The sequence below is a fragment of the Passer montanus genome, unplaced genomic scaffold, assembly GCF_014805655.1.
Source record: "Passer montanus isolate IOZ18808 unplaced genomic scaffold, ASM1480565v1 scaffold8, whole genome shotgun sequence".
NCBI classification, from domain to species: Eukaryota; Metazoa; Chordata; class Aves; order Passeriformes; family Passeridae; genus Passer; species Passer montanus.
Genome location: NW_024373256.1, coordinates 8,802,610 through 8,827,339, shown reverse-complemented (window position 1 = coordinate 8,827,339; position 24,730 = coordinate 8,802,610). Strand labels below are relative to the sequence as shown.

The 24,730-nt window shown below is 42.8% G+C and overlaps 1 protein-coding gene across 4 annotated transcripts in view; it reads right to left on the bottom strand.

Annotated features, from left to right (window-relative positions):
- Positions 1-20,879, bottom strand: part of MYH11 (myosin heavy chain 11) — a 55,520-nt gene extending 34,641 nt beyond the window's left edge. Inside the window, exons 1-4 of one of the 4 annotated variants that reach the window (XM_039731672.1) lie at positions 20,497-20,879; positions 14,123-14,481; positions 9,403-9,559; positions 2,446-2,473 (exon numbers count right to left, since the gene is read on the bottom strand). In XM_039731672.1, the coding sequence (XP_039587606.1) occupies positions 2,446-2,473; positions 9,403-9,559; positions 14,123-14,464 (527 nt within the window). In that variant the 5' untranslated portion in view covers positions 14,465-14,481; positions 20,497-20,879. The remainder of the gene's footprint in view (positions 1-2,445; positions 2,474-9,402; positions 9,560-14,122; positions 14,482-20,496) is intronic. The other 3 variants (XM_039731671.1, XM_039731668.1, XM_039731669.1) reach the window with 3 other exon arrangements.
- Positions 20,880-24,730: the final 3,851 nt, after the last annotated feature.

The following is a 24,730-nucleotide window of genomic DNA, read 5'->3' as shown; positions in this document are numbered from 1 at the left end:
CTTTTCCTTCAGCAACATCTGTGTGCTGGTCAGTATGGACTAAGAGTGAATACAGACTATTTTGTGGCTAACTCAGAGGTCAACCAGGAGAGAGCACAGTGGGGAGGCCTAAGCACAGGCAGGAATTTCAGGAAATCCCAACAGCCAGGCAGAGCAGTGAAGGCTGCACAAAACAGTAGAGACCAAGACACAAGGTTGGAAAAGCCTGACCTGTCCTACTTTTCAGACACATAAAAGTAAGATTTCATATTTCATAACTCCAGTGCAATATTATGTATTGTGTATGTATTATATATGTTATGCTATGTTGTGTAATGTTACAGTACTGCAACCACAGTTATATTAATAAACACAGCCATGTTATGAAGTTTTTTGTGCTGTAAATGTGCATGGTAAGATGTGAGATTTTGAGGCTGACTGTAAAGGGCCAGAGAGCAACTGGCAGAGAATGACACCAGAGGATGTTCAGTGATGCTACCCATGGGAAAGAGCTAACAGCAAAAGGATGTGTGTGCACAGAGGAGAGGAGGCCAAAGGCAGCATGAGTGTGGTTATTAAAGAAATGTAGAGAAAATAATGAAGTCTGGAAAGAATGAATTCTGAGGAAGCACTGGAACCCATGAGCATTGAAGACAGATGGAGATTTTAAACATACCATGGTTAATCACACAAATGGTAGGGATTGTAAAAGAATGCAAACAGTACTTAACCACATGAGGGTAGGTTTAATGAGGTGAGGGTGAAGTCCTGAAAATGGGTATATTTATAGTCAGAAACACAGAATCAGGCTCAGATTTGCTCCCCTGCCTGCGTCCCAGGAGCATTTCAGGGGATCCATATGAATCCTTACAGTTATTCTTTTACAATTTAGGTACCAGGCCTTGGAAAGTTCAGGCCTGTAGCTATTTCAAGAAAAAAAAAATCCTGGCTGATCAATGCCATGAAGTCTTCAGTTATTGTTACATATTTTAGGCCAGAAGATAATTTCTTATAATTTCTAACAATTCTATAAAATACTGCAAATTGCTTCAACTTGACAGCTGCCAAGCTGCAAGCCAAGTGAACTTTCTTCTTTCTGCACAAATAAGGCAAACAAGAGTGTTAAACGAGTAGTGGTTAAAGTTGTGTACATTGGCTTTAGCTTGGCCTTTTTGCTTTAAAAGACGTGTGAGGACTGTTTTAAGCTATGGGTTATGATGTACATCCAACATACTGCAATTACTCCAAACATCTTGGGCAATCACTTGCTGTGCTGTTTTCAAAATGGGAAAGGCATTTCATTTTCTCTATTTTAAATATTACTGGATGGAAAAGGCATTTAATTTACTCTATTTTATGTACTACTGGTATGAAACACTTTATGATTCCAGCAAGATGGCCAGGTAGTTTCAATAAATGGTACCTGCAAGAAGTGGATCCTTTAATGGATTTTCATGAACAAAAAGGCATAGATTTGCAAAAGAAAGTCCATTTCTTGAAAGTACCAATGTTCCAAAGTTAAAAGAAGATTTACTAGTGGAAAAATAAACTAAAGTACAAAAATAGAAGGAGGAAATGCATATTGTAAATTAGTCTTCATAATCATGACATGTTTCATCCTGGGAAGAATGTGGTGGTCAATTTTTACTTCATTATTGCAGGAATTTTAGATTTCTTTTTGGTATTAATGCATTTGGGGGCAGATTTTTGATTGGTATACTTACAAATACTGAAGTCTTGTTGTAACAGAGGTTTGAGCTATGATAGCCCTTATGGTACCAGACACAGGACACAATTTTTATTGGGTGATAATTTTTTTCCAGTCAGCTGTGGTAGTCAAAAGTAATGTTATGGCTGGTGATCAGTAGCAGTGCTTTTTTGAGGGTAAATATATATTCACTCAGTAGCCACGTTTTCTCAGATAACCTAAACCTGACAGATTACAGCATCATTGCATGAACCTGCTATAAATAATACACATGCCAGTTCTGCCAATATATTAGCATTTACATATATTTACATATTTAAAAAGACAAAATTTTGTCAAAAGCATTCTTGATGGCATTATGAAACCAACTAATAAGCAACAGAAGAATGGAAAGAGAGTTAAAACTGAGGGTCAAGCAGTTGAACAGTTTAACATTTTGAGTGCTTTTTCAAAACAGGAATGACAAACCAGTGGGATTTTGTGGAGCAATAACCACACTCCCCAGTAGTTCACTGTAAACTGTTAAATCTCAGTTCAGAAAGTCAATTTAAAGAAGTAGTTTTATGCATTAAAGATTTCCTGTGACACTGATACCTCCTCTTTATCTTATGAACAGGTCTGTCTAATGAAGTAGGTTTGGGACTGGAGCTCAAGCTTACTGAGGTGAGGAGAACGTGTCCATTCCATCAGAATTTGAATCAATTTTGAATAAAGACATTGTGACATTAAGACATACTAAAATAGATTAGTTTACTTACGTGCACAGGATAGACTGGTCTTCTCTATCTGTGAATAAAGAAAAAGAATCCATTAATTAGGGAGAATGGCTTTTCTGACAGAAGCACTTATATTTATAAGGATTTACATTGAACAGCCCAGACTTTCGAAAATCTGGCCGACCATGATTAGTAGAAAGTACTGGGTTCACATCTTATTTAATTTGCCCTTGAATTTAAATAACCATCTCTAATGGAAATATTTTGTACAAAAAATGAACAAAAGGTTAAGAGGTCAAAAACATTTTTTGTAAATTCCATTAGAGATGAACTGTAATGAGGACAGCGAAAAGATCAGGCTCTCTGTAAGAAGATTATAACAAAATTTCAAACCTGAAACTCAAGTTTTTACTATGCTTATGAACTATGGCCAGCAGCCCACTCAAAAGAAAGTCTGGACAGATAAGTCATCAACAACTAAAATGTTTTAAGCTGGTCATGCAAAGCTTTGACTTTTGAAAGCAAAGCAGTTCAAATACCTGAATAATTTAGCCTGTATTTCATTACAGACTGAGAGACAACTTTTTTCAAGAGAACAAGTAATTTCTTTAGATCTTCCAAAGAATAAGACAAAACAAGATACTTTAGATTATACAAGATAATGCCAGCAAGTATGTAACTATTCTTCATGTTTTTTTACTATGAACAGACCATCAAACACGTTTTGGATCAAGAGTTATAAAAAGGAGGAGCAAAGTTTCCATTTCTGCTAGGGGAGGCATGTGAGAGGTTTCAGCACACGAGTGTCCCGAGTTCTGTAATGCTGCAGGAAGAGTGAGGATTGCAGCCCATCTCCACGACCTGTTCTTGGAGCAATCTCCCTGCTTATTCATTTAGAGTCAGAGTTTCTCTCCACCTTCAGAACTTTGACACAGATTTTTCTGCCAAAAGGCACGATGAGCATGTTTGCTGTGATCCATCCCAAAGTACAACTGTTTTCTTTACTTGTAAAACACCAGGGCAAGTTTCCCAGAGAGGTGTGGTATTTCCAGCCCTGGAACTACTTGGAATCAGACTTAAACAAGGCCTTGAGCAACCAGCCCCAGCCCTGACGTTTGCCCTTCTTTGACTGAGACTGTCAGTTTGCCTCTACAGACTGTAAAAAAAAAAATCTTCTGACTTAGAAAAATAATTCCCAGGCAGGTCAAATACATTTTTGAAAAGTGTGCTTAGTTTACTCATCTGAGACTTGAGGCAGATAATTAGGCAGAATCCAGTGCTTCTGTATGGTTTGGCATTATTTATCCAAAGCAGAGCCAGCACCAAGCTTTGCTCAGAGTTCAGACATGAGCTCCTTTTGCTCAGTGTGTGGGGTCACTTGCAGAAATACCTGTCTGGTTGCCCACCCCTACTGTTGACCCTGTATGCCATAAATACCATGAGATAATTTAAACTTATTTAAACCAATTTATTAAGCTCTCAAGTTGTAACTGCTGCCTGGCCCACAGCCAGTCTAGGAAAAGCATTAGAGGATTCTGCAATGGCTTGGACTGATATTAAACTACTGTTTTACTCCCAGTTCCTCAATAGCTATAACATTAACTGCTTTATTGATCACCACACAACAAATGGTGCCACTTAACTGCTTTGTTTGGTAAATTGGTACAAAATTACTTATTCCTCATTTTTATTGACGGTATTTGCCAGCAATCAGCACTGCAGGATTCTTCCACATAAACATTTGGGAGGAGAGGAGCTGTGAGCCATGCTTGTTTTTCACTGCAGGCTATCAGCTAGGCTTTCTTTTAAGTTAAAAAAGTTAGAGCATGGAAGAACTTTTGCTAAAAATACATTGTTGTGTAAATAGAAACCATGGGCATATATTGATATTGCATCACTAACCCATAAATACTATAAAGAAAATAAGAGTGACTCTTGATACTGAGTTGCCAATGGAATTTCTGAGCTCAGGGAACATTAGAAAAAGCTGGTCTCCAAGCCAAGTATTTCCTCATTACTCTTTGCTGCCCATTGCTGCCCTTCTTTTGCTCCTCAGTAGGGGAAGGCTCCCAAAGGTGTCTCACAGGCTGGCCCACCACAGGGTTTGTGTGAGTGCCTGTGGAGCCTGGGGATGTGTAAGAGCAGAGGAAGGATGGGGAAGGTCAGAAGTTGCACCAAATGTCCTCAGGGATAGGTTAACCAATGGAGAAAACTCATGCTGGCAAACTGTGCTGTGCACACTCACAGAGGGGGACTTCCAGATGTTATTCTGTCTCCTGCATCAGTTCTGCAACTCTAAGGATGAAAGGTATCAGGAAATCCAGTCCTATTCTGTTATGACCTGAGCTGCAGATACTGGTCTCATTTACTTTCAAAGGCTTCCCATTCAATTAATCTTATTTCTGTTCTGGAATGTTTCATTCTTTATAGAAAAGACTGGCCTATTTTGTGAGTCTGCAATTTTATGTGGTTGGATCTGTCAGAAAAGAAAGAGTTGTATAAATAAATTGCCTTAAATATAATTCCTGGGGCTTAAAAACCAACAAAATAGGTCTTCTAGATTCTACTATCTTTTTGGCTATGTCTTTTAAGAAAATTTGACCCTACCTGGAAGAGTATCATCCACATCCTATATGTCTATATAAGATGTTTAAACATTTATTTTTCATTTTCTCCTCAATTTTCTTCATAGAGACCTACACTTACATTATAAACCTCACCAGCTTTCCTAAACATGCAGTGGAGTTGTTTTTTTTCCTTCTGGAATCTGCTTACTTTTTCACCAAGCACCTCCAGTTTGCCTGTAAGAATTCTTGCCCCTCTGTTCTTGATAGCCCAGTTAGCTCTGCTTAATCACAAACAAAATCAGATGGTTTATCACAATGAAGCAGCAAGTTGGCAGCTTTACCATAAAAGGAAAAAAACCCGACTGAAACCATGTTCCCCCACTCACTTACTGCTTCTTTACATTTGTTAATAACTGCACTGCCTAAAGGGGACATTTCTGTAAGTCCAGCTGAGGACACAGCAAACAGATGGCTTCTCACAGCAGCCTCCTTTTCTAAGGCCTTGGGAACTGTGTTTCCCTCCCATACCTCCGAGTAACTACCAGGTTGTTTGTTTTTCCATTTTTAACTCAAGCTTGCATAAAAGTGGCTCCACAGAAAATAATCTCCTTGAATCTGCAGAAAGCTGTAATATATCTTCTCCATGATGATTTACTGCCAGAAAACTTAATAAAGGCCTAACCAACTACACAAAAACTTTGTTACTACTTCTATGTAACATGAATTTTCACGTTTGTATTGTCTATCACTTATTTTTTGTTTCTGCAGGGATGATGACAGAAGGCAGCAGAATTGCTCCTCCTTACTGAGCAGGGTCTCAGCTTCACCATCACTGGAAGCTGGCAGTGCTGCAGGAAGGGCAATCCAGCCACCTCCAGCTCCTCTTCCTGGCCTGCACTGCCTCCTCCTTGCTGCTGTGACCAGCATCCACAGACCACACTGTGCCCCAGGAGGGGGGACCCACTTCAGCACAGCAAAACCCAGGGATGGCTTTTACTTGGAGCAGTTTTGCATCATGGCTGCATGAGGAATCCTGCTGGCAGTGCAAGAGTTGGGATGGGGATCAAGCCCTCTGTGTGGAGCTACTTCATCCCAAACACAGGAGAGAGCAGAGGGTGCAGGAGCAGCGGGAAATGTTTTATGACTGCAGTCTCCAAGTGTAGCAGTAATCATCCATAGCTAGTCTGCAACACAGCCTGGAGAGCCCTGGTAACTCCTGGGGACACACTCACAAATGCTCTGGTAGAATTCTCAGTCTTTGAGATAAAGAAAATTAAAGTTTATTCTCATTCTGGCTGGAGATGAGCATCCACAGCTGTGCCTGGGCAAGGATCAAACTGCATTAGTGACATGGTAATCAGCAGATTCAACAAGACACCCAGCACTCCTGGCTGAGCATGAGACAGCATGACTGTGATTTGCAAAAAGCCTGGGCAAGGATCAAACTGCATTAGTGACATGGTAATCAGCAGATTCAACAAGACACCCAGCACTCTTGGCTGAGCATGACTTGCAAAAGGGTTTTAGGTCCTCAGAACCACTTGAAACAAGTGGAAATTTTATCTTTGCCCAGCCAACATCTTTGATAATTCCTGTGTCCTGTGAGATGTCAGCTTTTCTGCATATTTGGAAGAAAGTCTGATTATCTGATTGCTGATAGCTGTGGCTAAGTGTTTTATCAGAAAAGCTTTGATGGAGTTAAACATCATCCCTAATGAATACATTAACCAAGTCAGCCTCTGAAGCAGAGGAGGAATGCAGTGTGCACAGCTCATGTTTTCTGCTGGATGTTTGTGCCAACACAGGGGAGGGTGAGAATGCAGAGGGCTGTGATTCCCAGCTGATGAACCTGCAGTAGGACCAGGGATCTGCAGACACAGAGGCTTGGTTCACCAGTGAAGCAGAGGAGGAATGCAGTGTGCACAGCTCATGTTTTCTGCTGGATGTTTGTGCCAACACAGGGGAGGGTGAGAATGCAGAGGGCTGTGATTCCCAGCTGATGAACCTGCAGTGGGGCTTGGTTCACCAAGAGATAAAGGATCCCTGAGACATCTGAACAAGCTGATTGCTCTGGGCCAAGTGGCCCTGGTCATGAAATACCAGAATATAATTCCTCAGTCTCATGAATCTACGACATATTTTACTTTGGCAAGCAGAAACTATGCAAGTTTCCAGATAAGGAGCAGTACTGACTTTTCACAGGGAAAACATTTAGTGGTCTGATCCATGTTTATGGGTAAGAACTTTTGTTTATGTTCCATCTGGAAATATGCTCACAGCCCCCTGAAGCTCTCTGTGCCCGTAGGTGCAGCGGGCTCACTCAGAACCGTGCTGACGCCCACTTTCACCGCCCCAACGTGAACAGAACTTTGGCTGAATAACCAGAGTTATTTTGAGGGTTGGTTTAGTTTCATGCACAAAACACGAGTAGGTTTTTACAAACAAAAGCACAGCTTTAAAAGCAACTGGGGCCCTTTTCAGAGATGGAGAGACTCCAAGATGACATGTGCAAGTAAAACGTGGGTGTCCTGGGCTTGCACTGGGAGCTCTGGCGGTTCCACTTGCTGGCTGCCATGCCAGCTGTGCGTGGTTGGGGTGGGAAGCAGTGAAAGGGCATCCTCCTAAAGGTTCAGCTGATCACCTACTCCCTCCTTGTTCCTTTCTACTTGCTCTCCCCCTCCTCTGCTGCCAGGAAGAATTGCAGTGAGGGCACAGGAATAAAGAGGAGTTAATCCCCAAAAGCTAGTAGGGCCAGGAAATCATTCTGAGCCCCAAAAGAAGTGAATTGGTAAGAGTATGCATTCTTGTTGCCTCCTCTGTCCAGCAGCCAGCCTGGGAGGCACAGCTGAACCCAGGCTGTTCCAAGTACAGTTAATGGCCACAGTGAGGGCAAACCAGCTCCAGTGGCTTCCCACTGCTCAGGAGAACGTGCTGGGAGGGACAGGAGACAGTCAGAGAGAGAGGGGCAGTGGGAGACATCTCTGTGCAGCTTGGATCAGGCTCATCCTGGGCTGAGATTAGTTTCACTTTAGGCAGAAAACTCATGTATTGTCAGGACAAGACAATTCTATTTCAGCATAGGCTGCAGTCATACTTTTTTCCCCCCTTTCCTACAGATAGCTTATATCCCTTTTCTATTTTTCCCCCCAACTCATTTCTAGAGACAAGTACAGGACCCTGCACAACTGCTGATGGTCTGCAGGAGCCAGGAGCTTCTTCCAGATCTCCCCTCAAGGTTTGCCGCTTAAATAAAGTCTCAGAGGGAGGAATTGCTCCAGGGCCTGCTCAGAGCCCTGGACAGTGCTGGATGCAGAGCACAGGGCTCAGGAGGGAAGCTGGAGCACAGATATGTGAGTGTGGCTTAGTGGGATAACCCCCTCCCAAGTAAGATTTTTATAACTATTATTATATCACATAGTGTGTAGGAAGGTCTGTTTTCAGGATATTTTTGTTGCTTTATTGGTCCTCCTCTGCAGAGCACTGTAGCTCTGCCTTCTGGGATCCACTTAAATAAAAGGATTGAAGTAGCTCCAGGAAAGAAATGTCATCTAAGCCATAGGAAGGAAAAAGTCCTAATCCTGAGAAGCCCTAAACTTTAGGGCCAAGCCTGTGAATCTTGCTGAGTCATAGCTGTCAGCCAGAATTTCTGCAGGGGCAGGGTCCTTATGAGGGCATATAAACTTCAAAATATTTTGTAGAGCTCCTGGTTTCTTGTAGCACCCATGGTCGATGTGAGATGCTACCTAGTCATGCCCTATATTCTGGAGGTGTTGCAGCCTCCTATATAAATCACTTTAGCTTTTTCATCTCTAAATGATAGTTTTCCCTTAGAACAAAGTCCCCTCAGTCTGTCAGAAGTGACTGCTGGAGGAGGAGAGCTCTGTGAATTTTGGGGGTTTGTTTGCACCCTTTGGGGCCCGACTGCTTTCCCACTTCCCATTGCCATCCGTGTGGGAAACAGCACATCTCAACTCAGGGTTCAAGACATCAGGCTGTAGGGAAAATAGCCCCAAAACCCTTTTTGAATCTGCTTTGCTGGGGAGAGAGGGCAGAAATGCTGACAGATCCAGCAGCGCTCACAGCTAACTTTGGAATAGTCTCCACTAGTGGAGAGGGAGCATTTTCCATGCCCGTATTTGCCAAAACTATTTGCTCGACTTTGAAACCTTCCCACATGCCTCGACACAGATGGGTGAAAGGATTGTTTTTCCTTTTTGAGTCACAGCGTTTGTGGACTGCTGTTCCTGCCAAAGAATTCCTCTGAAACTTCTAGAAAGGCAGCGCTGCCCTCTGTGAGAGCTCTTTCCTGGCTGGCTGCTTGCAGGAGCACACGTGGAGCTCCCAGGTGGTTGTGGCACCCCCAGGCAGGGCACACGTGGAGCTCCCAGGTGTTTCTGGCACCCCCAGGCAGGGCTCACAGGGGCTGTCCTACCTTGCAGCATGCTCCTGTAGGCCGTGTCGGCGATGGCGTAGATGTGTGGTGGCATCTCGTGCCTCTTCTTGCCCTTGTACATGTCGATGATCTTCTCTGAGTAGATGGGCAGCTGCTTGTAGGGGTTGATCACAACGCAGAAGAGACCCGAGTAAGTCTGCAAGGGAATTCAGATAAAAGCTGGGCTTAACATCAGGTGCCATGTCCAGGCTGGGAAACACAGGCATGGGCTGCAGGGAATTAATGGGACTGCAGTGGCAGCGCTCCTTTGTGCTCTGCCCAGGGTAACAAAGGAAACAGAAATTTTCTGAGTGTATGTGCATGGGTGGTTTCTAAGTGCACAAATCATTATTGCTAAGAAGTGAGCTGCTGGAACACAGGTGAATTTAGCAATCTGTAGAAACACCATGACCTGATGTTAGAGCTCCTTAACTTCAGTTATTTTCAATACATAACCCATACCCTTATCACACATAAGGGTATGGTGATAACTGTAATAATGAATATTTATATGTGTATTTTCTTATCAGAATATGGTGTAAAAATCTGCTCAGGTAGGCATCAAATTTTGTAAACTTAAATCCTAGGTAAGAAGCTTGGATTGATGTTTGAAGAGTTTTTTTAGAAAAAGCTTCTATGAACACCACGTAACACTGATGATTGATGAGAGTCCTTAAGTAAAATTGCTCAAGTTCCAAATAGATGCCTTGAGAGACTAACCATGCCTTCACTGCATGACTATTTCTGCAGGAAACTTAAGGAAAAATGTGGTTTGTTTAGAACTTAATAGAAGTATTAATATAAAAATACATACATAAACAAACAAGAATATTCGCTGCCAGCTGACAGATGTTCATCCATGCTGTCTTGGGGTTTTTTTTTCCTTAATTTTTTTAAAAAAAATATTTTATTTTGAAATATTCCAGCTACCTGGACCAGAAATACCATATGATACTAGATGAAGAACCGTATTTCACTTGCTTGAATCATATTTCAGTTGCTAAAAGTAAGAAATTTGCAAGGGCATTTAATTAAAAAAAAAAAAGATAAAATTAAAAAAAATTTAAAAACCCATCAAACCAACAAACACCTAAGATATGAGAACATAATTCTCATATTAGGAGAGAGTATCTCATATCAAGCAGGAGTACTGTGATACTTAAACTGGCCTGTGGAAAAAAAAGAAATAATGGTCCGATGCTGTTTCTGACATAGGCAGAAGTGATTTGTTTGGTTTTTGAAAAGAATATGTATTGTTAATTATTTGATTTTGCCGTGTGTGTGAAGCAGGGCCCTGCGGGTGCCACGCCGAGCCCGGGGCCGTGTCCCAGCGCGGCCGGAGCTGTCCCCGCTCCCCGGGCCGCGGCTCCGGGCTCAGGGATTTCCCTTTCCTGACCATAATAGGGAAGGGCCCGGCACGGCCCGGCACAGCCAGCACTTTATATGGTATCAGCACTCAGGGCCCGAGCCCGGCACGGCACGGCCGGGCTGCTCCGGGGGCCGAGAGCCCGGCCTGGGCCTGTGGGAGCCCGGCCCGGGAAAGGCCAGGTCAAACCCGGCACGGCCAGGCTGAGCCCCTCGGTCGGGAACTGCCCGGCTTCAGGTTCACTGGGACAGGATGGAACCGTGCTGCTCGTGTCAAAATGAGTTTAGTGTTGCCAGGGCAACACACTTGCAAAGTGACAGTTTTATCCTAGAATGGCCACCAAGGCCCTTACGGAAAGGACAGCAAGGCATTTTGTAGCAGTAGAAATAGATTCACTGTATGCACTCAACTAATAATCCCCACCCAAGGAAAAAATCAGGAGAGGAAACGAAGGAAATTATTTAGGCCTCCCTTCCCCGAGACTTGGAGGCACTTCCTGCCTTGCCACATGCAGGGCTGTTTGCACACCCAGGCACAGCTTTAAAGAGCGAATTTTGAGGCACGAGAAGCAGGCTATTAGGGCAGAGCAAAAGCTGGAGCTGCTGAAGTTCAGGAATCCTCATTTCTAACTGGACTGTGACTGACATGATCTGTCACCTCAGGAAATTTAATGAAGCCCTCTTATTTTGGCTGATTGTAGCTCTAGGTGCATGCTTTGCAAGGACTTGGGGGAGTGGGATTAATATAGATGATACTTTGACATGGCCAAGTGTGTGATGGAAAGTGGGGGCACTTAACCTTCCATGCCTTAAATCCTTCTCCCTGGGGCACAGCCTGTCTAGAGAATGGCTGAATCTCTCCCCAGAGGGTCTGGAGGAAGAACATAATCTGAAATACCTAAGGGATACTTCCATGGGAGTGCTGAATTTGGGTATCCGTCAGATTGCTGCTGCTGGGTATTTACAAGGGACTGGCACAAATACACATCAGCATTGTAAATATCTAGGTTTGTGCAGAAGAGTTCCAACATGCATATTTAGCTTTATGTACCAAAGACAGCATTTTTCACGGTTAAGACTGAAGACTGAACAAGTAGTGCCTATGAATACAAGGAATTTGATTCTACTCTCAAATCCACTGAAGTTGCATTGCTGTGTTTTTCATGCCTATATAATAATTTCTGGGGTAATTTTGTGTGGATAAAGCAGATTCTTTTTGTTCTGAGCAATGTGAAACATGAGTTAGTGGCTCATGTTTCTTCTTGCTCTCCTATCTTAGTAATCTGTAATGAAGCAAAAGGCCAGGGTGTTTTTCTAGTGTGCAGTCACCCTGTGAATTTCTGCACTGAATATTTTTATTTAATAAAATTTAATGTAAATGGAAGGGGGAGATTATTTCTTTTTCCAGCTGGATTTATTATTTTGCTTTAGCAGTTTTGGGAATTCCCATTTGCATCGGTGATGCTCTGGAGAGAAAAATGCTGAGGTAATGTTTTTTTTAAAGGGACTCCAAGGGATGCAAACTAGGCAGCACATGGCAAAGCCAGAAGATGGTTGTTTACAGTTAGTTTTACAAGTGGGTGAGACTCAAATTCTCTTTAGAGGCTCCCTCTGTTTCTAAAAAGGTATGGCAGCATCTAGTAGGGCAGCACTGTGTAAAGCTGGGCAGTTTCAAGCAGTTTTTGCATACTGAAAATACAACTAACTTGTTGCACTATAAGTCAAAATAATGTCTTTGAAATTTTTACCATCTTAAAATTTAATCTCTTGAGAAAGAAAACTTAATTTTAGGTATGGTTCCATTTTTGCCTCTATGAAGAACTCTTTGATTTCTAATTGCATTATCCACTCTTGGAAATTAATTTCCTCTTTCTGTAGAAAGTAACAATTCCAAAAAATAAAGATAATAGAAACCTTGGAACAGCTATGCGGAGTGTTGCTGAGAAGAACAACAAAGAAATATCCAATCCCCCATTTTATCCCACTAACATTCTACTAATTCTTTTAATTCTTGCAACAATGCAGAACACTTTCAGAAAAAGTCTATTATAATATTAAGGCTGCATGTTCTGATATAATAGCACGTGGGTCCACATGTTCACCTGCATACCTAAAATCCAATAAATTCAAATAACAAAAAGATGGGAACTCTGGCTTCTTTCAGGAACTTGATAATGTGCACTTTAGTACATTCCTAAGGAAAGATCTTGAGGTTAGCTGTTTGAAGTTACACATAACAAATAAGTAGTTTCTTTGTTGTAATCCATATAACTATCTTACTTTTTGCTTAATTTCCTACTTTCCAATTTAGCTTTCCTCATAATTAGACCTTGACTACTGTTTCTACTTAAGCTCTGTACCTTCTTTCACTCATCAGTGGTCTGTCATGCAAGTAAAATTTTTCATAGATTGAAACTGTGGATAACTTTTGCAGCACAGCAGAGGGATCCTTCGTGTAAATTCAAAGATAACAGCCAAATTCCTTGGAAAAGTTTTGGGCTTTCTTGCTGTGCTGTTTGCTAACTCTTGATGTGGATAGATTACAGGGTTATCGATGTTAAAGTATTCTTGTGTTAATGTACTTGTGAAGACTGAAAGACAGAATAATCTTGCCATAACTCACATGAATATAGAGAAATTATAATTTGTCCAGGCTTGTCTGATCTGTAACTTGATCAACATGAGGGACAAAAAGGTTTAGTGGATGCAAGACTGTCTCAGTGACACACTGGTACATGCAAGTACTCTTGCCTGAATTCCAGTGGGTTTGTCCCTTTACCACACATAAGGCTTAACTCCAGCGCCACCAACTCTTGCCTGAATTCCAGTGGGTTTGTCCCTTTATCCACACGTAAGCTTTAACTCCAGTGCCACCAAACCAGAACTTTTCAGCTGCCTTTCAGTGGGAGTTTTGCCTGAGTAAAACTACATGATTTGCCTTTTCTGTATGCTCTTTTTGCAAGTTACTGGAAAATTGTTTAGGTTTACATTGAATTAATTTAAAAGTCCCTATCAATTTTTTCCCCAGAGCAGGACTCAGATTTTTTTCCCCTATCAGAGAGTGCTTTCCAATCCAATAATATTCTTTCAGAATCTGTAAATGTTGTGAAAGAAACCTTCATGTGTTTTAATTTCATTAAGTAAAGAAGCAACTATCAAAGAAGCAGGAGAATCATGGGGAATAAAGTGAATTTAGAGCATTTTTGGGTTGGGATGCCATTGCTGGGGGTTAGTACTTGTGTGGCAGTGTCACACAAGGCCTGTATCCCAGACAGCGGCTGGGATCCACCTCGCTCTCCGTGGGACGTGGTCTCATGCAATGGGAAATGCTCTGTGTGTGTTTGGGTCTACTCACATAAATTAGACCTGAGAAGTATCTCTCCCTTAGATTGTGCAGCACTGAAGCTTCATTGAGGCAAGTCAGCTCTGCCATGTCCTCCACTTTGGAGAACTTTGGAGGGTTCATCTTCTGGATGTCATCCTTGCTCAGTGTCACTTTCTTTCCATTTTCTGCCAGTTCAACTACCACCTCATCCCCTTTCTCTTCCTTGATACTTGCTGCTTCAAATCCATGTTTCTCTGATGGAATCCAAACCAGTTTCTTTGCTGACCAGTCAGCCTGGGCAAGTGGGTTGTTGATGAAGTTTTTGTCCACAAAGAGGAATTTCTCATCATCGCTGAGAGGTTTTTGAGCCATTTTGACTCAGCAGACACCTGTTGAGGAAGCAAAATATTCTGCTTTAAAGGGATAAAGGGAGGCAAATGTGGAGACATTCCAGACAGAACACATTTGTCAAATCTGCCATGCAGTAGGTCCAAAGCACCACAGGTCCTGTGTCTTATCTCACATTTCCATGTGGATTCTTAGTGCCTGTGCAATGACACTGTCAGAACTGCACCAGAGCCACCAGCTGAACACCTTCCTGCAGCCTCAGCTCTTGCCCACCACAAAGTTTATTGAATTCAGACAAACACAAAATTTCCCATCACCTAAATGCCGTTGGGTGCATACTGAAATATCAGTGCAATAATGAAATAAACAGTAGAAGAATGGTTCCCAGGCTGTGTTCCAGCAAGGACAGAAATTAACCTTTCTTGCAAAGGACTATTTACAATCACTTAATACCGTTTCATTTGCAGAAGAATAAGATTAAGACAAGGTCAATAGAAAAAAGGAGAAAAAAAATGTTGTTGTCAATACTGCTGGTGAAGGAGAAGTAATTTAGAGTTAGCCCCTCCCCATGGGTCGGACAGTAGGAGCTGATAATTTCTGAAGGGTAAATGTCTATCACACGAGAGAGAGAAGAAATTAAACAAGCCTGGAGTTGCCTCAGCTAAAAGATACTCTGAACCATGATGCTCAGACTTGAAGGATGATGGATCTGTGTCATGCAGTTGCACATGGATAAAGCAGCTGGATGTATCTGCCCCATAGGTGAGAGCAGGGGAGAGTTGAGGCTGCTTTGCTGCTGAGACAGCAGGCAGATGCTCTCCTGCTCTGGCCACTGAAGTCTGGATGTGGCTGCAAGATCAGTGCTGATAGTGCTGGAGTTTTGTAAGTGCTCTGCTCTGTCCCATGGGGGCACAGGTCTAAATGCAGGAAAGAGTACACAGGGGATTTGTGGCTTGCTCCAGGGCAAAAAGAGTGTGTGCTGGTTGGGAAACCTGCTGTGCAGTGGAGCAGAGAGGAGAGCTGGGGAGGAGCTGCAAATAAATAGTATGTGCCCAAGAAAAACATCTCTAAGAGAGAGAGGAGACAGAGGCTGTTTCATTTCCTTATTGAGAATGAGTTTAATATTTACAGCATTCAAACAAACATGAATCTGGAGGGAGCTTGGAGAACTGACTGCTAAAGATGTCAGCAGTCAACCCATAAGCAGGACAATATTTGTAACCACCAAGCTCTGTGGTATGTAGCCAAATGGACACACTGTGCTCTGGGAGTACCCGAGCTTGCTTTCCAAATATTTGTCCCTGAAGCCTTCCCACAGATTAAGGTTTTTGTGCAAGGCCACACTGTATGAGGGGTCTGAGAAGGAAACATGGATCATGAGGAAGGTGACATAAAGCTTAAAAACAAAACTAGGATTTTTAGAGATGCTTAAGAAGGTTAGATGATATTTCACTGAAATCCAGTGGAAAATTAGATGCCTCAGCTCTTTAAACTCCTGGGACAATTGTCTTGTCTTAAAAGAAAGCAAAAAAAAAAAAAAAAGGCAACAAGCTAAAAGTGCTTGTTCTAGAGCCTTGCCTGGAAATCCCAAAGAGGAAAATATGCCAGATAATCCATGAGGGTGCAATGTGTGAGGAAGACCCTCAGTGTCCCCTGAGCAGTGTCCCCACTGTTGAGGCTCTGCGAGGGAGCATCTGTAGGATGTGGCCCTCTGCTCGCTCCCAGGAGATTCTTGGAAAAGAGCAAGAGGAAACTATTTGACCTCTGTGTGGATTAAGGCAGAAAATGCTCCCTGGCTGCCAAGAGGGCTGGTAGAGCTGCACAGTTCCAATAATGGAGATGGTATTCTCTCCTGCTGAGCTCTCCAGCTGGCGGCTGCAGGGGGAAGCTGCTGCACAGGGGAGCCGTGGAAGCTCTGCCCATCCCAGAGCTGCAGCTCCTGGGGCACGGGGCTCAGGGAGCAGCAGGAGCTGCCCTGGCCTCTCCCACTGCTGTGGCAACAGGCAAGGCACATTCTCCACCCCACTGCCCCTGCAGCACAGCAGGAACTGCTGCAGCAGTGGAGACAGGGATTTCAGCCCATCCTGTGGCCAGAAGAGAGCTCGATGGCCTGCTGAAGCATCAGAAATGTTGGATAGTGCTGCCTGTGACTAAATGCCAGGTGACAGCACTTTGATATCAATAGGAATTAGGTACTGCTCTCAGAAACACCAAAAGTGAGACTGAACTGCAGAGCTGAGCTTGATGGGTGCAATCCTGCTTTTCTGAGGCTGCCCACAGAAAATGATGATGAAAATCAAACTGCCAAATCATCCTGACCATCCACCTCAAAAACTCAACCATAGCTAAAACTGTTGGCCTGTTACAAAGCATGTCACAGTGGGACATCCCAGAGGTTTGTCTGTTCTGTGGCCCAAGGACCAAGGAGAAGTTTCTTTCTTTGTTACATGCTAAGTCAAAAACATCTTCCACAGATTCTAGCATGAAACTCAGAGCTGGTCTATCTGCATTTAACTACATTCTCCTACTTCTTCCTGTACATACATAGCAAGGTGCACAAACTTTTTAATTCAATCTTTTTCAAAGCAAGATCCATTTGGAAGGTATATAAGGTGGAAAGAACTGCAGAATGTGGAAATACAGGTTTTTATTCCCTAGATCCAAACACTAGGACTAATTTGAATATCCTCTACAAGAACTAGCGAGTAGACAGTCTGAAATGGATCCCAGAACTACTCTGAAACACAATGAGGAGAAAACATGGATTTATGTGAAAAGAACTTTTCATGACTGAACTGCTGGAATCTTAATGATAAAGTTTTAGCAGCTTCTGACTATCGCTGCAGTAAAAAAGGAAATGCAGTTATGAAGTGTGGATTAATGGCTATTAATAATTGATTTTATTTATTAATGTGCACTATTCACATTAATAAAGGAAGGTCCTCCATCTGAATGAAAGGGGTAGGATATAAACTCCACAAACTCAACTAAATTTGTCCTGGTGAGGACTAATGAGCTGCTAATGACATGCTGAAGCTTTCTGATTAATAATTGGCACTATATCTTCTGGTCCATCTCTGATCAAGACTGCACTGATTGATACTGGGAATATGGGCCAAGGGGAGAGACTCCTTACAGCCTGCTGAGAACATTCCCTGGGAAGGCAAAATTGACCCTTTAGCCAGTTCCTGGGTTTCACCCATAGGACTGGCTGAGAGAAATGGAGACCCCAATCCATGTGCAAGAGGTGGTAGGAGTTCTCATCCATTTAGCCCAAATCATGTACATGAGTATACACTTTATACCCAGAGGTGAGTTATCCTGAGAGTGGGAGGAGGAAAAGCAATCACAAAAATACTATTGATGTGAACTTTCCTGCATTAGAATTGTGCCAAATTACACCTAACCTGATCCATTTGTTGTACTTGTCTAACACACAAACATACATGGATACTTCCACAGCTATTCCTGTCTGCTGTCCCACTGTGGAGACATCCATGGAGATATCTGTCTGACCTTCACTGTCTTTTCCCTTTTCATGTTAACGACCAAAGCTGAATGCTGTCTTTATAATTAGTTTATCCTGAGTATATTATTTCAAGGGTGAAATATAAATATTCCCAGGAAGTGCACTTTAATTAAAAGGTTATTGGCCAAGCAGAATTGCCTCCTGAGTCAGAGCTTGGAGGGACTGCTTTTCTCCTAAGGAAAAGATAAAGGACACTTCTCCTTTCCTCTGCAGGATGTGCATGTCAATATGAAGCCTTATTACATCTGTAAAGGGAATAATTATTGCAACAGAAGAACATATAACCAATTATTTTAAAAAACCAAGTCCTGCTCTCATGAGTAGTTTCTGATGGAAGAGTGTAGCAGTAACCTGCTCTTGACTCAAACTGCATTTCTTGGGCAGTAATTCTTGACTGTGACCTTTCCAGATTCCTTATCTTTTATTTTTCCAGTACTTAACTGAATCATCCAACTGACCACTGCTTGGAAAAAAATATAATAAAAAGATAATCTAGGGGTGAATCCCAACCTTGTGACCTTCATTTAGGAACTGGAATTCCCCAACATTGACAGCTTTATCATGAGCACTGTTATCAATCCCTCCTGGCCTTTCACCTTTTTTTGGTAATGCATTCTCCATACACTCAATCAAATTCTCTGTAAGTGCCTCATTCTATAATAAAGTCGTCTCACCTTTTTAATGTTATTTACTACATAACTCTGACCAAACACTTGATGAATTTTCTAATTTTCAAAAGAAATTTGTCCTAGTTATTGCCAGTGTTATAAACTGCAAAAACCAGAAAGGAAGGAAAAAAGCGGATAGATTCTCTTTATCTGGAAAATACCAGCTATATCAAATTCTTGTAATGTCATTCTATTAACTAAATAAAATTCTGTATATTGATTATAATTCACAAATAATCCATAGTGTTACTGTTTGCACAAATTGGAAAGCTGTCTCTAGCTCTTGGCTTCTCCTGAAATTAACATACTTAAAAGCCATCAGATTTGCCACTAATAAGTCTCTGTGATTTCCAAAGCATTGGGATCTCTGCATACATCCCCACGCTGCCTTTTATGGAGATGTTCTGCTCAATACTCCCCGTTCCGCAAAAATGTAATGATAACAAATTCAAAACAAATACCTTTTAGGGACTAGTGTGTCAATTGCAAATGAGATAATAAAATTCATTGTTTACATCCAAGCGAACACGGCCAGGGCAGAATCGGGCACTAAACTGAAGTGGCAGCTTCATCAGAGCTTTGCTCTCGGGGGTTCATCAGCTCAGCTCCTGCCTGAGAGGCTTCAGGGGGAGCTTGGGGAGTTCAGCAAGTCAGTCCACCCAGCCCATCCTGCTGCAAACTGCCTGTCAGGGCACAGCTGGGAGTGAAGGGCAAGGTGGGCTTGTCTTTCAACAAGTGTAGTTTAGAAAAGGTTTTACTAACATGGATGTATTAGATAATGACAAGCCTTCTGATTTCTCTTATATTGAAAATATCTCATGATGCTTCTTAATTTATGCAAACATATAATCAGGGCACAGCTGGGAGTGAAGGGCAAGGTGGGCTTGTCTTTCAACAAGTGTAGTTTAGAAAAGGTTTTACTAACATGGATGTATTAGATAATGACAAGCCTTCTGATTTCTCTTATATTGATGCTTCTTAATTTATGCAACATATATGCCTTTCACATAAATATCAATATTTTTACAGGTGTGCATGCACACAGACACAGACACACGCATGTATAGGTGAAAGAAGCCTGTGAACCTGTGGGGTGGTGCTGAAGCTGCTTTCTGCACTGCCATCTACTGTCGTTTTAATTTACTTATGGGATTTTCTTAGAAGTTTGTTGCTTTATTTTCCATTAAAAAAAAAAGGCATGTCACATTTGAAATTACTGTAGTTCAATAAATTGTCAGATAATTTTTGCTTCAGATGTGTTCCCAGCATATTAAAGCATACATATGTAATGCTGGACCATTTATCCTTCTAATTTTTTAAGCATTTTTCCTCTTTAAAGAACAAGTTACTGATGAACCAATTTTTTTATTTGGTTGCACTTTCTTTCAGCAGTCCTTTATTAGGACGGAGAGGTTAGGAACATTAAAGAAGATCAGCAGCTCAGGTTTTTCATTCCCAAATGCAGGAGTGATGGTTGCCTGCAGCAGCTCTCAGGACCACCTGCACTGCCCTGCACCTTGTGGCAGCATTGCTGCCGGCTCAGAGCACGACTCCTTCTCTGCAGCTGGTGTCTTTCAGGCTGGACACAGCAATGGCAGTGCTAGCAGCGACCAGAAGCAGGCCAGAACACCTGTGCCCACCTTCAGCATGCACATATGCATTTTAAGCAGAACCCAAGCAGTAGCACAAGCCAGCATGCATCGCCCGAGCACATCTGAGAGGTCTGTTCCCATCCCCAGGTTAATGCTCTGGATGTGTTTGCAGAGCAGAGTAAGAGTTAAGTTGCTAGAGTCCCCCTCCCGAAGCTGTGAGCCCCCAGCCCTGTCCCCAGCAGGGACCTGGCCCCCCGTGGTACTCACAGGTGTCCAATGGGGGGAGCAGAGTGAGTTGGAGATACAGCCACCAGCCGGGACAGCCCAAGTCCTCGCTGCCTTTGCAGCCTCCCTATATAGAGGAGGAGAATCTTGTCAGTGGGGAGGGGCCCTGGAAACCACGTCCTGCTGGAAAATCCTTTTGGTACCTGGCTTAAAAAACACAGCCTGAGCCAAGGAGCTCGTTCCCAGCAGGGCCTAACCCTGGGCTGTGGCCCCTGCCCCGAGCCACTTTTTAGGGAAGCAAGCTGATTCTGGCTTTCAAAAAGATGTATGAAAGGGGTGCCCCTAAATCACAAGTTCAGGGTTTCACCCTTTTCCCCTGCTGTCTGACAAAGCAGATGGACCTTTAACTCCTTCCTGCCGTGGCAGTATCCCTGCCCTCATGGCCCTGTGCCTAGAAGGGCAAAGGACAGGTCATGGGCCATGTGGCACAGGATGCTTCCTACCCACTGTCAGTGCATTTTGTTGGAGCTAGGTCCCTGAGTTCAGGGGTTGCTTGGGCAAAGAGGGTTATTCCTAACACAGCAGGACTGTGTGGGTGGAAGTGGCTCTGGGTCTCTCTGTGTTTATGTGACATTTGGAGCCTGGGGCTGGTTTAAGCCTCCTTTGCCCCTGGGAAATGAGAGGGTTGTTTGCCACCTTCCCAGCAGATTTGCCTAAGTTTCTTTTGTGATCCAGTGTGCAGCTCAGTTCTTGAGAAAGGACTGTAAATACTTGTTAATATATAAGAAATACCAAGAAATACCTCCCTGTGCCCGTAAATGTAGAAGAGAAGTGGTGAAGAGCTGGGGGGGGCACAGTCCCCGGGATGCACACACAGAGCAGGGAGCAGGCACCGTGTGCTGGCAGGGAGAGCAGCACAGGGCGCTGGGAGCCAGACCTGCAGGGGTTAGGGAGTGCTCTGGTCCTCATCAAACCTTCCTCACACCCCCCAAACCTTCAGTCCCCAGCTGTCCCCCCTCCTTCCTCCCCTTGTAGCCAACAGCCTTGTGCAGTAGGACCTGTGGATGGAGATATCCCAAAAAGGGAAAGCTAGGATCCTCTAGGAATTCCCATCGACGTGCCAAATACAAAATACCGAAACAACCCCCTCTCAGCAACAGACTAAATATGGTGTATACCCAAAGGATCAGAGCACAGGCCTGAGTGAAATTATTTCTCTTAACATCAACAGCTCTGTCTTCTCTGGAAAATAAACCCTCCTGGGGAAGATGGATGGAGCTCATATTGGTCTCATCATCCTAAAAAAATACCTATGAGGGGAGCTGGGCTGAAAACCTCTGCTGTCACTGGGTCAGGAACTTGCAGGTGTGATAGACCTGAAATCTCTTCTTCTAGTTCTGGCCAGTGGTGAAAAAATTTGGACAAAGAAGAGAGAGGGAAAGAGCCCTGGGGTTTCTGCCCTGCAACATTTCAGAAATATCAGAGGCAGGGTCAAGTGTGGGCTTCAGCTGGAGAAGACCAGATTTGCCAGGGCAGTGACACAGTCCCAGAGGTCACAGACCGTCCTGCCAGAGGAAGGGTTGGTGTCTGCAGTGGTGTGGGGCTGCCACGGAGCCATGCAGAGCCTTGCAGGACCCAGCAGTGCCATATCAGACCTGTGCATGCGTGACTTTGTTGGAGCAAAGCCAGGGAAATGATCACCACCACATAAATCCAAGAAACTTGTCCTTGTTAGCAGAAAGTTCCTCACAGGGCAGGGTAGTTCACCCCACCTTACTTTTTCCCCTGCAGTTTATTGATTGCAAATTTAGCTTTTAATTAGAAACACAATGAAATGCAAGGGAATCCTCTGAAAAGTATGATCATTTTAACATTCATCAAAGTTATTCTAAGAAGCTCCTTTTAAACACATGCAGCTGTTTCACAAAACCAGACACATTATAATAGTAGCTTAAAAAGGAGTGGAAATTATTCTGGCTGGTCTGCAAACCACTGCACACGCAGGCTTGCTGCCCGAGGAGGGAGTTTAACAGCAGCAGTGCCGGAGGGTGATCTATGATGTGACATTAAATGGAGCTGGAAAGTAAAAAAAAAATATTACTGCTTACTGCTGGGACTGAAAGAGTTGCACTCTCAAGCTATGTGGGGTAGGAATTGATGAGTATGAGCATGGCTTCCAACCTTCACTTAAAAGCTAATGTAAGAATATACTAATCTGACAGCCTGGCTGGGGGCTCCTGAAAGTTGTGGTATTTGTTTTAAACAAAAGTTCCCTCAAAATGAAAGCTGTGGATTTCCAGTGGATGATGAGTTTGTGACAAGAAAGAAAATAAGCTTTGTTTAAACCCTCTTGATTTGTTTATTTGTTTTAATTACTTTCCTAGAAAAAAATAAAGCATGAAGTACCCTACCCTTAAATATCTCCTTACTGAATTTTCACTGTAAATATTGTACTTGGGGAAAAGAAAGAGGACCCAAGAAGGAAAGAAGTGAACTTTTAGCTGCCTTACCATGTGTTCAGTAACCTGAACACAAGAGAGAGGAAAAGAGAAAAGCACAGACGGTGATGTTAGTTTGTTAAAGCATCAGGTAAGCAATGTTTGTTTTGTTTAAAAATGTTTTTACTCAAGTTTTACCAACCATGTTTCTCTAAGATGACAAGTGTAATTAAAACAGGTAATTGTACTGGTGGATTACCACCTGTGTCAAGGTGTGCCCTTGCAGCAGGAGGGACAGTCTGTGTCCAAGCCAGGACAATCAATCTTGAGAACAGTCTGATGAGGGAAAACATTCACCAACTGCTTGATGTTTGTGCCTCACGCTGCTGCAGGCGGTCAGGTGAAGAGTGTGAAGTGCACAGAGCAGGTCTGAATCAGCTGCTGCTGAAAGGGTGTATTTGCAAGTGTGAACAAACCTTTTGGGGTTTCTTTGCCTGAAGGTGATTACCCAAGGCTAATCAGTCCTCCGGAAAACTGATCCAGTGGCACCGAGATTGGGTGCCTGACATGAGGGTGCTCAGGAAGGAAAACGTAACTGACTCCTCGGGGGGAGCTGATAAAGCTTCAAAAAATCTCCTCTGTGCAGGACAGAAACTGAAACCTCTGAAACAGCACAGCTGCAGTCGAGAGACACAGTTTGCTCTCCTTCAAGGGGAGAGCAAAAATTTGGTCTTGAAGAATTTTTTATTTTTAAAACTTATTGGTTAAGTTCTTCCAAAGTGCTTTCCAGATCTGATATCCACACCAGACTTCACTGGCTCCTTGTCACCTTCACTTGTGATAATGTGCTTAGACAACAAGCAGCCTCTTTTAATGGCATTCCCTCCATAATGCTCTTGGTTAATGTTCTTTCTCCAACAAAACTCACAAATGCATTTTGCTGTTTAAAGACCCTAAACTTCTATATGCTTGTATCTTTTTCTTTTTTTCATTTTCATTTTCTGTTGTCAGTAGAAGGAATAAGGACATTTAATACAAGACATGCCAGGCTGTAATTATGCAATTTCTGGATTAAAGAAAATAATTTTTGTGTATGCTCACCTAGGTGGCAATTTCTTCTAAAACCTGAACCTGTGACTCTAGGACTGTGAAATATTTTGATCTAAATATTGATCTCACCTTAAAATTTTAAGGAATGCTAAATGCATCCATGTGGGAAAGATTTGCAATTCCTCTTCACCCAGTAACAAGGCAGGCAGTCTGACATTCAGAGGATTTGCTGTATGTCAGTATCTTGAAAGATACTCTCATATTTCATGTACTGACAAGATAAATGCTAGACGATTAATAATATGATTGGACCAGTATATTTTCATAGACATATTTCAAAGCTTTGTTGTAAATAAACATCACTGGAAATACACTTTAATTTGCCTTTAGTTTGCTTGTACAATGATTATACTTTGAAACAAGAGATTGTTTCTAACCCCCAGATGTGGCTGTGAGGGTATTGGAGAATTAGATGAAATTCAAGTTACACCCAGAGCAAACAGACCAAATTCCATCCACTGTCCAACACAAGTGTCTGTACAATGGGTGAATCCCCAGAGAAAACAGTCCAAAGATTCCCGTTGTTTCAAATGTATTTTGTCTCTGATTTCAGACATGCATCTTTACCTCAAAGCTCAGTGAAGGATGCCCTTGTAGCAGCCTCTGCTTTCCTGACTGTGGAGAGAGGAGCCTGCTGAGCTGTGTGCTTGGGAAAGGACAGGTACCAAACATCCCTTTGCCTTCTTCAGCCTGGGGGATATTTTTTTTTAATTTCTACCAATAAAAAT